This window comes from Talpa occidentalis, unplaced genomic scaffold (assembly GCF_014898055.3).
Source record: "Talpa occidentalis isolate TD23 unplaced genomic scaffold, MPIMG_talOcc4v2.1 talOcc4.10, whole genome shotgun sequence".
Lineage (NCBI taxonomy): Eukaryota > Metazoa > Chordata > Mammalia > Eulipotyphla > Talpidae > Talpa > Talpa occidentalis.
Window position 1 is genome coordinate 14897572 of NW_023600993.1, and position 13217 is coordinate 14910788.

Consider the following 13217-nt stretch of genomic DNA (forward strand, 5'->3'; position numbering starts at 1 on the left):
ACTTCTAGTTTGGGGAGGGAAAGAAATTTCTCCTACCTATAGCTGTGGAAGTGGTCATATTCTAGAATCATGGCACAGAGTTGTTCAGTGTCAGAACTGAGGAGGGAGGTGTCCATATGAGAAATGAATAGAGAATGATGATTCAATTTCTGATTCAAAAAGTTAGGATAGGGAGTATTAGATCTGTGCAAGGGGACCCAAAGAGACTAGAGTTTAAGGGGGAGATTGTTAGAAGCCCTAGAAACTGGTAGATACAACCAAGATAATGAGAACTGGATCTGTTATTTGCACTCTCTGAGATAGCTTTACAAATCTTGGTCAGCTGCTCTCTTATTCAAAAGTGTCTTTTACAGAACTGAGAGTATGTTTGCTGGCACCTCCTGTCACCTAACATGTAGTAAATAGAAGTGGAACCATAAAATGTTGACTTATATTGGTCCTCTGATGATCTGTTTTGATGACTGAAGAAGAGTATGTGTTGTCTATTGGTAGGTTGCTCTATGTTGGCCCATCTGGAATGCTTTGTAAGTTTCAAAAAATAGTTCTTTCGTGTACTTAAAATATGTCCCCTGACTAATGTGAACTAGCTTTATAATCTTTATTTAATTAGTGAATCATAAACATATGAATGGACCTCTAGGACCTTTCATCTTATATTTTACTTAATCATTACAGATTTACAATTTGGAGTCAAGTGAATCAGATGCTATAATTTTTCTTTTAACGGAAAAAATCAAGGAATGGCTTGTAGCTTGCCACCATCTATTGAGAATTTCAAAAGAAAATTTCTAAATGTGTCAGAGTCTTAAATCACTATTTGGTGAATTGATAGGCATGACTAGAGAAACATGGATGAAGGAAGGTTGACTGTCCCAAAAATAAGTAGTTAATGTTACCCTTACTATTAATCTGAGGCCCAAAAATTTAAAACAAAGTAGATTGTTTATTGATTTCTAGTCTTTTGACTTCTGTGCAATTCAATTTACCTTCTTTAGAAAAAATAATTGAATCTAAAATTTCTCTGGGACTAGTTTATCTCTTGTGTATGATCATTTCTTCATTTTGTGTTTAAATTAAAAAAGTGTTAAAGTTGATGTAAAATTGGCATACAGTTGATTTTCCCAACTTCTCACTATTGACATTTTTGGGTCAGATAAGTCTTTGTCATGGAGTGTTATCCTGCATATTGTAAGAATTTCAACAGCCTCCCTGCTCTCTACCCACCAGATGCCAATAGCACACCCCAGTTTTGACAATCCACACTGTCTCCAGATTATCTTAAAAATTTTCTCCTGGTTCAGAAGCATTGTATACAGCAGCCAAGGCATTATGCAATGGAAGAGGGCTCATATTAATAATATATGTTTGCTTAGTAGTTGAATTTTCAGTGTTTAAGTGAATTAATTTGTGTTTTGTGGTATTTTTGAGTAATACTGTTTTATACAAAGCTGTGTAAGAGAGTCTATCATCTAAAATACAGATTCTCTTTGTGTTCTTTAACTTTTATATAACATGTTGTCAATATATTAAGGTAATAATAAGCAGAATGTGTTGTTGACTGTTCGTCAGCTGAAAATCACATGCAGAGTAGCAAGGATGGAGTTACATCTCAGAATAGAAAGTGAATTGGTCTTTATCTCGGGATCCCCATGAATTAGCATAGGTCACCTTCAAACTGCCCAGCACACCTTTTGTCTGGATAAATCAGATTGTTTACTTTTCCTTAAGGTCAAGAAATGTGAATTATTTATCTTTGTCTCCCCAGTTCAGTGGCTGGCACAAGATAAATAGATGCTTTAAAACTGGATGAATAGGTTGAATCTATTTGCTGATCTTGTATACTAGGAGTTGGCATATGGTTTCAAATTCTTCTGCTCTTCCTTCTTCCTCTTTTGTCCCTGTACATTCATTTCTGGCTATTTCTTGCTGGTCTGGATCTGTGCGTCAACCTCACTCTTCTCCTCTGCTAACTAAGTGGGATAAAATTTAACTGATGGGATTAATATTATGTATATATGTTTAATATCGTCCTTAGTAATTAGCTGAAACTTAATAGATGCACGATAAATGTTAATGCCTCCATTTCTTCCTGTTTCTTCCATTTCTTCCTGTTTCTACTTAACTTTTACACTTTCAAAATCCGTTATCTATTCTTGGAAGAGAATTTTTTGTTCAAAAGTTTCTAAACTCTGCTTATAAAAATCAAGCACATTTTGCCCCTAAGTCTTGCAATCGTGTCCCAAAAGTACTTCAAGATTTACTATTTTGACATTTACTGTTCTCTAGTGCTGATTGCCTTATTCTTTCTTGAGTCTGCCTTGTCACTGCTACCCCCAATCTTTGACTCACATTTTCCTCTTGTGTAGTGATCTATTTTCATCCCTTGATCCTAGATCCCCATGAAATCTTTTAAGAAGCATAGCTGGGCCTCCCAGTGGCGCAGCAGGTTGAGCACAGCACTGTGAGGCTGTGTGCAGCCCCTGCGTCGCCGATTCGATTCCCAGCCGGCCAGGGAGAGACCCACATGGTGCGGCAGACCTCTCCTGTCTCGCCCTCTGCTCCCCTCAGCAGCGTCTTCGTTCTGTTTGCCTGTTCTGCTCCCCACTCTGTCTCTGGTGAATTCTCTCACTCTCCCACATCTGTGGCCTGTACCCCAGCTCTTGTATAAATAAATAAATCTTAAAAAAAAAAGAAGCATTGTGAATGTGTCTGGCACCTAATATTCACAATGTTGTGTCTTAATCTATTTTGTTCTTAAATTCTTTCTCCACCAGCTTAAAACACATAATAATTTCACACACTGAATCTAGTCTAAACCATTGACAACTTTTCAATGACAACAGGTTGACTGGAATTCCTCTAACAACACCCAATAAAAGTTTGGCTTTAGGGCCCCAGTCAGCCGTGAAATAGTTCAGAAGCTATGTTATTCAATGTCTTTATATAGCCTATGGGAAAAAAATATAAATAGAAACTAATAGCAATGACTAAGGACAATTGAGTGATTGTAATTTTTGAAAAGACAAAATTGAAAAAACCACATCTTGCTTGATTCAGACACTGTTTGATGTGATTAGAATTTCTATAAAAGAAACTCCTGACCAGTATGTGACTAAACACTACAGGAAATAAATTGTGAATAAGAGAATTCTTTTTCTATCATAATAGTTATTATATTTAGAATATGCAGGGACTCTTTCCTTTAGTATATGCTGCTGGAAAATCTCTTTATTTATGTCCTTGATAAATAGTGCCCTAAAATAGTAAATACTTAGAGAACAGTTCATACCAACCCTCTAGAATTTTTTATGGTAAAAGACAATTTGTGTTTCTGCCTCCAGATTCTTCCTTCAGACATACTTTACTCTGAATCCAAAAGAAAATGTCAGATCATACCTTCCTTTTCTAGATTATCTCAGTAATTGTAAAGGTTAAAATGCCTGAGCATATTGTCCAAGATCTCAGGGCACTGAACTAAAGCTTTCTCCTAGTATATTTGCTGCTTAACTGGCAACACCCTACTGAAATAAGTGGAGAAAATAGAAGAACACATAATCTTAGGCCATAGGTGTGTTACTTCTGATCTGTGTACATACAATGCTTTTGGTTGTTACTGGTGCTCTTTGAAAGTTAATTACCTCAGCCTTGGTCTGGTTATTTCAATTTATCACTTCTGTGAATTCAAAGGTTTCAAAGAATCACTCATCAAAACATTTCATTTCTATACTTTCTGAAAATTCTTTGTTAACAAGCATAGATTTTTTTAAAATAGATACATTTATTCTTCCATTTGCTTCTTCTCTATTATCTCTTTGGTAGTTTTTTTCTGATTTAAAATGTCACAAATTATTGATAAGAAAAATAAAATGTACACATTTTAAATTTAAATGTAAAAAGAAATCATTTCTGAAGTTCAAAATGGCTAGTGGTTTTGTACCTACATAGATGTACAACCACAGTTTGACATCTTTTAGTATGTTTTAAGAACATTTTTATAAATAATTTTAATTCAATCTTTTTTTTTTTTTTTTTTTTTTTTTTTTTTAAGAGGCATGTTTTTATTTATTTATTTATTTGTTTGTTTGTTTGTTCGTTTACACATGCACTGGGTACAGTCAGAAGCGTGGGAGGGTGAGAGAATTCACCAGAGTCAGAGCGGGGAGCAGAGCAGGCAGAAGGACCGAAGTACACTGCTGAGGGGAGCAGCGGGCGGCAGGAGAGGTCTGCGCGCCATGTGGGACCCTCCTCCTGTGGCCGGGGAGCAGCCAGGGATCGAACCGGCGTCGCAGAGGCTGCGGGCAGCTTTGCAACCCAGCGCTCAACCGCTGCGCCACCAGGGAGGCCCATATAAATAATTTTAATCTAAACAAAAAAGGTAGAAAGATTATTACAATAAAAATCTATGCATTCATTATCTAACTATAAAATTGTTAATATTTAAAAAGTAGATAAATGTAAAATTTGCTCTCGCATACCTTAAGGTGAGTAATTCCTAAAAGTCATTTTGTAGTTTTATATATTAAGTTCCAAAAAGTAATTTCATTGGTTTTTGTGGTTTTTAAACTAATCTTGATCTTCACACTAAGGATATAATATAATTGCCAAAACTTTTAACATTTCTGAATTCTTAGCTTATCTTGATCCCTCCATTTATTTCCTGTTGTTTTGCTGCTTGAACTTCGCAGACTTTTAAGCAAATATTTTAGATATTTCTGCTTCTCGCTCTAGGGGGAAAACTCTTCGCTTTGTTAATAATCCTCTAGCTTTACTCTGGTTTCTTCTAACTCAAGAAGAGGTCTTCTATTCTAAGGAATTGAAGACTTGACATTGAATTCTAAAACAATTCTCCCTTTTTCTTTTTAGCCAATTCTCACATAAAGACTTCTCCCAAACTTCCCCTAGAGACTTAAATTCCTCACACAGAACAACTGAGATGAATTAAATCAACTACATGAATAAAAAACTGATGAAGTAACTCCAGTTAACAGGAACTGACTGACTTCTATATCTTTGTTAATCTGTGAGTAGCAAGATTTTCAAATAAGATAGCATATCTTCCAGACCAGAAATCCTGAAAGTCTAAAACACCTGTTGCATTATCCAACACAATTCTCTACCAAGCGTGCATTTTTTTTAGCTTGAATAAAGTTGAACTAGTATCTGTCTTTTATTTTCACTTTAGATGATCTATTTAATAATTTCCACTTTCCATAAATGACAGAATTATTTCATGGAATAAAATCTCACACAGAAGCCCAGTTTATAAAATATAAATGCAAAGAAATGGGGCTTCCTGACCTAAAGCATTGCCTGGTGAAGTAACATACTTTGAGGAAGGATGCTTTTTCCAAATTGACTCAAACTCATGATAGGTTAGCCTCACTGAGCATAGGCTTTTGCGTAGCTTAAATTTTCAAGTGCTGAGAGCAATTAAAAGATCACAATATGTTGCACTCAAAATCAGTAAAAACAGACCAATACCAAGATACAACCTGAAAATAAGGTCTTTGATTTTCAATTCTGTAACAGATTCACAGGACTTTTCAAGAATAGCTGAGAGGTTCCAGTTGTTCCTAATGGTTATATTTCACGTAATTATGATATCAAAACTAGGAAATTGACATTGGCACATGTGTGTCTGGTTCTATGCCATTTTATTTCCATCATAATCAAAGTATGTAATTATTTCATCACTACAAATGTTTCCCCCTCGCTATCTTTATGTCATACCCACCCTCCTCACCTCCACCAACCTTGACCCCTGACCATTGCTTATCTGCTCTGCATCTCCATTTATATAGCTTAGAGAAAGTTATATAAATGGAATCATAAAGTATATGACCTTCAGATACTAGCTTTTGTCATTGAATATAATGCCGCAGGGATCCATCAAAGTTACCTTATATATCAGCCGGTAGTTTGTTCCTCTTTATTATTGAGTGGTATTCCGTCATATGGATATACCACAATTTATTTAACCATTCACTTACTGAGGAATTTGGGGATTGTTTCCAGTTCCTGGTTGTTATATATCAAACTGCTATGAGCAATTATGAAAAGGTTTTAAGAACAAGAGTTTTCGTTTTTCTGGGATGATTGCCCAGGAATATAATGTGCTGATTTGTATGGTTAAGTATACATTTAGCTGTTTTTCAAAAAGTGTCAGACTGTTTCCCTGAGTGATTATATTATTCTATATCTCTATCAACAGTGTGTGAAATGTCCTCACTTTCTTTACATCCTCATCAGCATTTTTCATTTTAGCTGCTCTGCAATATATGTAGTAACATCTCATTGTGCCGCAGTTTTCACTTCCTTAATGTCTTATGAGGTTGAACATCTTTTCATGTGATTATGCACCATTCTTATATCCTCTTTAATGAAATGTCTCTTCATGTGTCTTGCTCATTTTCAAATTGCAATATTTAGTTTTCTTAATATTGAGTTTTGAGAGTCCTTCCCCCTTGCCATCTATTTCTTGCATGGAATATTTATAGAAGTAGCTTCAACAATACATATACCTTAACTATTAATTTTTCTCTGATCCAATTTTATTACACATCCATTGCATTTGGGTATCAAGTGTTCCTGGTAACATTTTGTTTTTTACAATATTATTTATTCATTTCTAATAGTCAGTAAATTCATTTACTGATTTCATTCAAAATAAAGAGCAATTCAAACTTCAAAAGCAGTGTAATTGGTGAGAACTTGAAGTAGATTGATGGTTTTTCTATCCACTTCGGTTTTGGGGAATATTTTTTAAATTATCTTTGTAGGAAAAAAAACAACTCTTGTGAATGTTCCAAGAGTATGTGAAAAAAACGGGAATCTGAAGATGGATATGGAGAAAAGAGTAATGACATTCCTTATCATTTTATTTATTTATTGCTACCTAAAAAAATTTCTGAGGTTAAACTATTTCACTGTGCTTTGTCTTCTTGAAAATTTCTCTAATTTCTTCTTCAAAAATTTGGAGCTTAAAAATCATGCTTTTTATGTTTTCTTGTAACTGTTTTAAGAAGGGCTCCTTTTTGTGCCATGTTGAACCAGAAGCCTCTGAATTAATAAAAGCATTTCATGAAATCATTCTGCAGTGATAAAGGGGGAGCTGTGAGGGCCAGTGGCAAGTAAATGGAGCCTAAAATAACAAGCAGAGAGGACATTTTCCTAGGTATGTCTCCGCTGCAAGAAAGGAGTGAAATGGGTGGGGAAAAGCCAGCAAAGAAAGAATCCTGTCTAGGAAGTAGATCCATTTGGACTCAGCAGGGTAGCGCAGATAAGTGAAATATCTAATAAGAGACTACTGCTTAGATGTCTATTATCTGCTAAGTGAGGCGGAAATAACCAGAGATTTCAAGAAATAAGGACTCATATTGAATCTTAGCAAATTACATGATTTCTATTACCTTTACTTTGCTTTTCAATCAGTGGAAAAACTAATGACTACAAAGTGAAGAATAAATGGGAACAAGTTCCTAGACCAATGTCCAGACTATGATGGAAGCTAAAGAAATATTGCTGAGCGGGTCTCCCTGGTGGCACAGGGATTAAGTCTCAGCACTATCAAGCTATCACCAATCACTGCAGCATGAGTATCACCCCTGCACCTCTGGTCTAGACCTCAGTTCTTGTATGCATAAATAAATAAAATAAATCTTTTTAAAAATGAGAGAAAAATATTGCTGATGATGTTTTGTTGAGAAGTCCTAACTCACTGGAGTGTAAGTTTAATTTCAAAATCTTTTTTCCTGGAAATTATCTTCACTCAGTATTGCTCAGTAATTGAAATTGCTTAATCATCCTGCTGACTGACACAGTACCACCTCCCCTTACACATTACAGTTTTACCTTCTTTGACCTGATGGCAACCTCAAATACTTCACCTTCTTCCTATCTGCTCGTCTACTACTGTTTTCATTCATTTCAGGATTTCTTACTATCTCATGCCCACTTCCACTCTGGATGATTTTTAAGCAATAGATGCAGTGTTGGGTGTGAATTGACGATGATATAGGGTTATAGGTCAGGAATTATTCTCTTTTCTTCCCCAGCACAAAATCTATTCCTGGGGTGTTCACTCTGCTGTTGGTAAATGTTTAAGCTCTAAATTGTTCAAGTGTTTGTGGGGTGTGGCAGGTGTTTTGGATCTTTCAGCCTGGGCTTCGGAAGTGGCCTCTTCTATAAAGAGGGACGGGTGCTCTGACCTGATCCAGGCTATAGCTGTTCAGTGTTAAAAGCCTCAGACCAAGCCAGCAGGCAACGCTCTGTACCCCCACCTCTGCGCTCTCCAGCAATGCATCCTCCTTCCTGGGTGCAGGCTCATGCACCTCCTTATCCAGTGCAGTGCTGGGTCTTAGGAGCTCCAGTGTTGGGGTGTGCCTGTGTTAGCAGCTACAGGGGGCTCTTCATGGCAGTCACACCCACTTCCTGTGGCTTCTATAGCCCATTGTCACTTAAGCCCCGTTCACTTCAAGTTTTTCCTGCCTATTCTGCCAGCCCCAGACCAATATTTTTTTTTACTTTGTTTTACAACAGTTTTGTTGTATCTAGCAGGGTTAGCCCAGTGTTGGACTAACCCAGGAGCATTTAAAATTCAGTCTTCTACTTGGGAGATTTTAGATCACGTAAGTGGAAGGATGTTCAACCCCAATCTTGCAGGAGGGCTAAATTGTGACTAAATCTTTTCAAGGAAAACTTTTTTCCTTCCATTTACAACCAAGACCAAAATAGATATGTTTCTTTGACATTTCCTTTCAGCAGCCTTTTTTAAGACTATAAAATTGCTGTTGTTTGTTTTAGAAAATCTCAGCTATTAATTAGATTTCTCTACTGGGAAAGGAATTGGCTTCTTGGCTCTTATAAATCTCTGCTCTGGTCCATTTTGTAGTGAGCTTTGTAATTCCACCTGGGATTTTTGATACCAATTGACACTGCTTAGGCAGCCCACTGGCCTTTCCTACCACATACCTGTCCTCATTGCTTGAAAACTCTGGCTGTTTTCAAATTTAAATATATTTCAAATTACTCCCTGCTGGATTAATAATTACATTTTCAAATGTGATTTACAAGAGTTCTATGTAAAGCAAAAATTTGAACACATGAAGACATAATCTTAACTTTTAGCAATACAATAAAACGTGCATTGTTCAGCCAGGAGTTTCCACAAAAATTGCCCCCCTTTATGTTCAATTTTATGGTTTTAAAGATTTTAGTGAGTCAAGTCTACAGTAGTATATCACATTTTATTTTAAATATTCTTTCAAAATATGACACGAAAGGTGAACTATGAAAAAATCCTGTAACATCAAATTAGATGTTTGCAGTTAAGAAGGCATCCTATTTCCTAGCCAGGTGGAATGGGATGGTGAGGGATGGTTCAAGTTTGGAAGACTTGGAGTCCAAGCTAAGATGGCAGGAAACAGTGGTAGACCTCAGTCTATGTGACACTCGACACAAACTAACATTCCTGAGTATTGGTTGAGTAATAAAGGGACTCGGTTCTGCCGTGGAAGGAGAGGGATTTTGGACCCAAATGTCTTCCCATACTGGCCAGCTGTGTCATCATATGATATATTAATACTTTCAGTTTTCTTCTATTTAAAGGAAAACTAGTAGTTCTTATCTTCCTGGGTATTTATGAGAATTAATCGAAATAATAAATATTGAACATCTAGAATACAGTTTGATAAACAGTAACTATCAATAATAGTTATGTGGCTTCCCCAATGGAACAACCAAATCTAATCATTTTTATGAAGAAGAGGCATCAAAGAGGCTTCATAATATTAAAGTGGATTTTATGATGCTAAAAAAATAATTGTTCTTATATTTTATAATTTATAATCATTGTATTTCATCTATTTAGGATGCAATTGTATATGACTGACTGACCAAATAAAGACTAAATGTTTTTAATGTCAAATAATCAATTTATTTCTCTTGGACCTGTTGGAAAGTACCCTTTAAAAACGACCTTTAGGAAGAAAAAAACAGTTGAATACTTAGCCAATTTTACTAAAGTAGAAGACAAATGTGTTGGAAGTGAGCATGCATATATGTATTTTTTAATAATTTGAAGACAGTTTGACTATCCAGGACATAATGTCTAGACACCCTAAATGGATAGACTGATAAATCTGACAACATAAAATTAAAAATTTTATACTGCATAAGTAAAATCCAAAGTCAAGTAACAAAGTGGGAATATTGTTGGCAGTTACATGACAAGAAAATGGCATTTAGTATACCAAAAAAATTCTTATAAATAGAACAGTAGCAAACTCTGAAATTTGCCAAAATATGAAGACTTCAGAAAAATAAATGCAAATGGACAATAAATTTTTAAATGAATTTCCATACTTTCATCACTTTTTAAGTACAAATTCAAACAATACCATCAAAATGCTGTTTTTCTACATTTATTTTATGTTTTATAATTTTGGTGTGTGTAAGTTAAGCAGGAATAGCTATTTGCTGTTGGTGGGAACATAAATTTGGAATGTGTAGATTTAAATTGTACATACCTACTACTCAATTTTTGTACTGCCTGTGTTAGTGCTTCAACACAAAGCTCTATGCATTCAAGAATTTTCATTGCAGGATTATCTTCACAGATGTATTTTAAATCCTGGATAGACCTAAATTTTCATGACATTGAAACAGTAAAGTAAATAAAACTAGTTATATCCTTAACATGTTAACCTTAGCCCCTAAAGAGGATGTCAGAAAGTATGAGTACAAAACTGGAATAATGTAGAAGTTATTGTGGTGTGAAAAAAAAAGAAATGTGTAAGCAGCTTTTATTGTGAACGTCCATGTATGCAAAGAAAAATAAAAATTTGGATATAAGTTATATGTATTTGAAACCTTCCTAGAAAAAAAATAGGAAAAAAAACCAAGAGAGTACATTTACGAGTATGAATATAGACTTTCAAGAAAGGAGTAGTATTTCATTTAATGTTTTCCTGAAATTTGAAATTTTCTCCTTCTCATGTATGGTTTTCTTAATTTTTCAATTGAATTAATAATATAGCATTGGTTTATAACATTCATTTATACAGACTTACATATACTACATTATACTATCTCCAAAAGTGTAGTTTCCATGTTTACTTTGACTTTTTAAAGTTAATAGTGAATGTGCTGATAAAAATATATTAGTTGTAAAAGACAAAATTAAATGTTATTAAAAAGCTAGCAGGTAACTTTAGATGTTAAAAAACATGTGCTGTGTGCTCTTGAAAGGGAGTTGTCAAAACTTGACATTGTTGGGGCGAAATGATGTATTTGTTGGGGCTTAATGAGTTTTATTTTCCCCCAGATAAAGTCAAAGGAAGATCAAGAGCAGGAACACATTTTGACTCAGCCCGGAGACGGAGTCGAGCAGTCCTTTATCACATCTCTGGGCACCTGCAAAGAAGAGAAAAGAACAAATTGAAAATAAATAATGTAGGTGGTGTGTGTGTACACTGAATGTTAGAGTTTCCCCTGGTGGCAATGTTTGAATTGCTAAGGAAAGCCTCCAATTATTTATTGGCTTTCCAAGATTTTTTTCCACTTTGCCCGGTGCTTTTCTATAAAGAACAAACTGGAAAAGGTCAGCAGTTATGAGGCATTTCTGTAATAAAAGTGCTTAATCATAGTGTTATCACAGCATAGAGATTAGAATATTATTGCAGTCAGTACAGTATGGTACTAAGGGCACTGAAAGCGGGGACACACTGGTTACATTTTATGAAGAAGATACAGCAAGACAGATTACACATTCATAGTTTGTTGGTTAAAATTTCTCAAATTTAATTTTCGTGCTATCTGTTTTACATTTTATCTAATTTCACTGAATGCTTTTATCCAGACAGACCAGGAAAAAAATCAAAGTCATTACTCCATTTAAAAATTTACATTTTATATAAAACACAGTTGGAAATTTCACACAGTGGAACATTGGATTTGAAAGTACCTGCCATACTTCACACAATTTTGTAAAGAGTTGCCCTCCTAAGTGAGTTACAGTCGGGCTACTTTCTGAAACCTGCTACTTATCAATTGAAAGCCATAGCAAAGAACTGTGCCTATAAAAGGTAATTTTTTTGAAATTTTATATGAGACACACACTCCAGGATTTCACACTTAATTTCATAATTGTTTCTTAGCACTAAGCACTTTACCAGGAAATCCAAAGCTGTGTCTTTTAGTTGCAGACATTCAAAGACAAGTTTTCAAATGATGGCAATGCCTCGAGTTTGCTTTGTGGAACCTTCAGAAAACACACTTGGGGACTTGTGTGACTATGGATGCAGCAATAAACGCTCAGGATCCAGTTTGTCAGTTATCTTAGAAAAAGTCACATCAAAAAAAAAATAGTTATTTTGGAATTGATCTGAGATCCAGAAGTTCTGGGAGTTAGGGACATTTTTTACATAGAGACTCCCTAACCTGACAACCAAATGCTTTGATAAAGCAGAATCATCCCTTAGAAATACAAAGTATCTGCTTCCCTGATAGTAGTGAACTAAGAAAGATGCAGGAGCTCAGGTCTGACATGAGATTGTTGCAAACCTGGTTCTTCTTGGGCATGATTCCTGTCTGGAAGCCAGGACAAGGTCTTCATCCTTTTGTGCTCCACGACCATCATCCATGCTGGTGCAGAGAGTTGCACACTGCTGTCTTGAGCTGACCTAATATAAAGGTTTCCAAAGGATGCCACCGCCTCAGCGTCACAGTGATGTCCTGAGAGTCCAGAGACAGACTTTAAACAATGCCACTCTTGATCTCCCTGATAATTCCTATTTATAGCTCCTTTCGGTTACCAAGTCAGCCTTAGTGAAAGTAAACAAGTTGCAGGAAGAAACAAAGGTAACCACATCTGGGCTTGGTTCTATGCAACAGCAACCAGCAAAGCCCCTAAACAAATACTAGCCAGAGAGTCAGTAAATGCTGCAAGCTGACACTGTCTTCTAGCCTTTGGTCCAGAATCATTTAAATATCACAAGTACTGGGGAGCTTTAAAACGCTTTTGCTGAACGGGCTGGGTTGGTTTTTTTTTTGGGGGGGGGTTATTTTTTTTTATATTGGGCTGGTTTTTTCTTTAGATTCAACAAAGTACAGAACAGTGTTTCAAAAATCTGATTTAAAAAACCATAACTCCAACTCCCACGGCTTAGCTAATTTGCTAAATTGCTGTTCATTTAAGAAGTACAAACATCAGAGTGGAA

At 35.6% G+C, this 13217-nt stretch overlaps 1 protein-coding gene across 2 annotated transcripts in view; it reads left to right on the top strand.

The window, feature by feature from the left end:
• The window catches only part of KCNH8 (potassium voltage-gated channel subfamily H member 8), a 246037-nt gene that overhangs the window by 113174 nt on the left and 119646 nt on the right, over positions 1-13217 (top strand). For both annotated transcript variants that reach the window (XM_037524877.2, XM_054691469.1), the window contains exon 4: positions 11324-11451. In XM_037524877.2, the coding sequence (XP_037380774.1) occupies positions 11324-11451 (128 nt within the window). The remainder of the gene's footprint in view (positions 1-11323; positions 11452-13217) is intronic.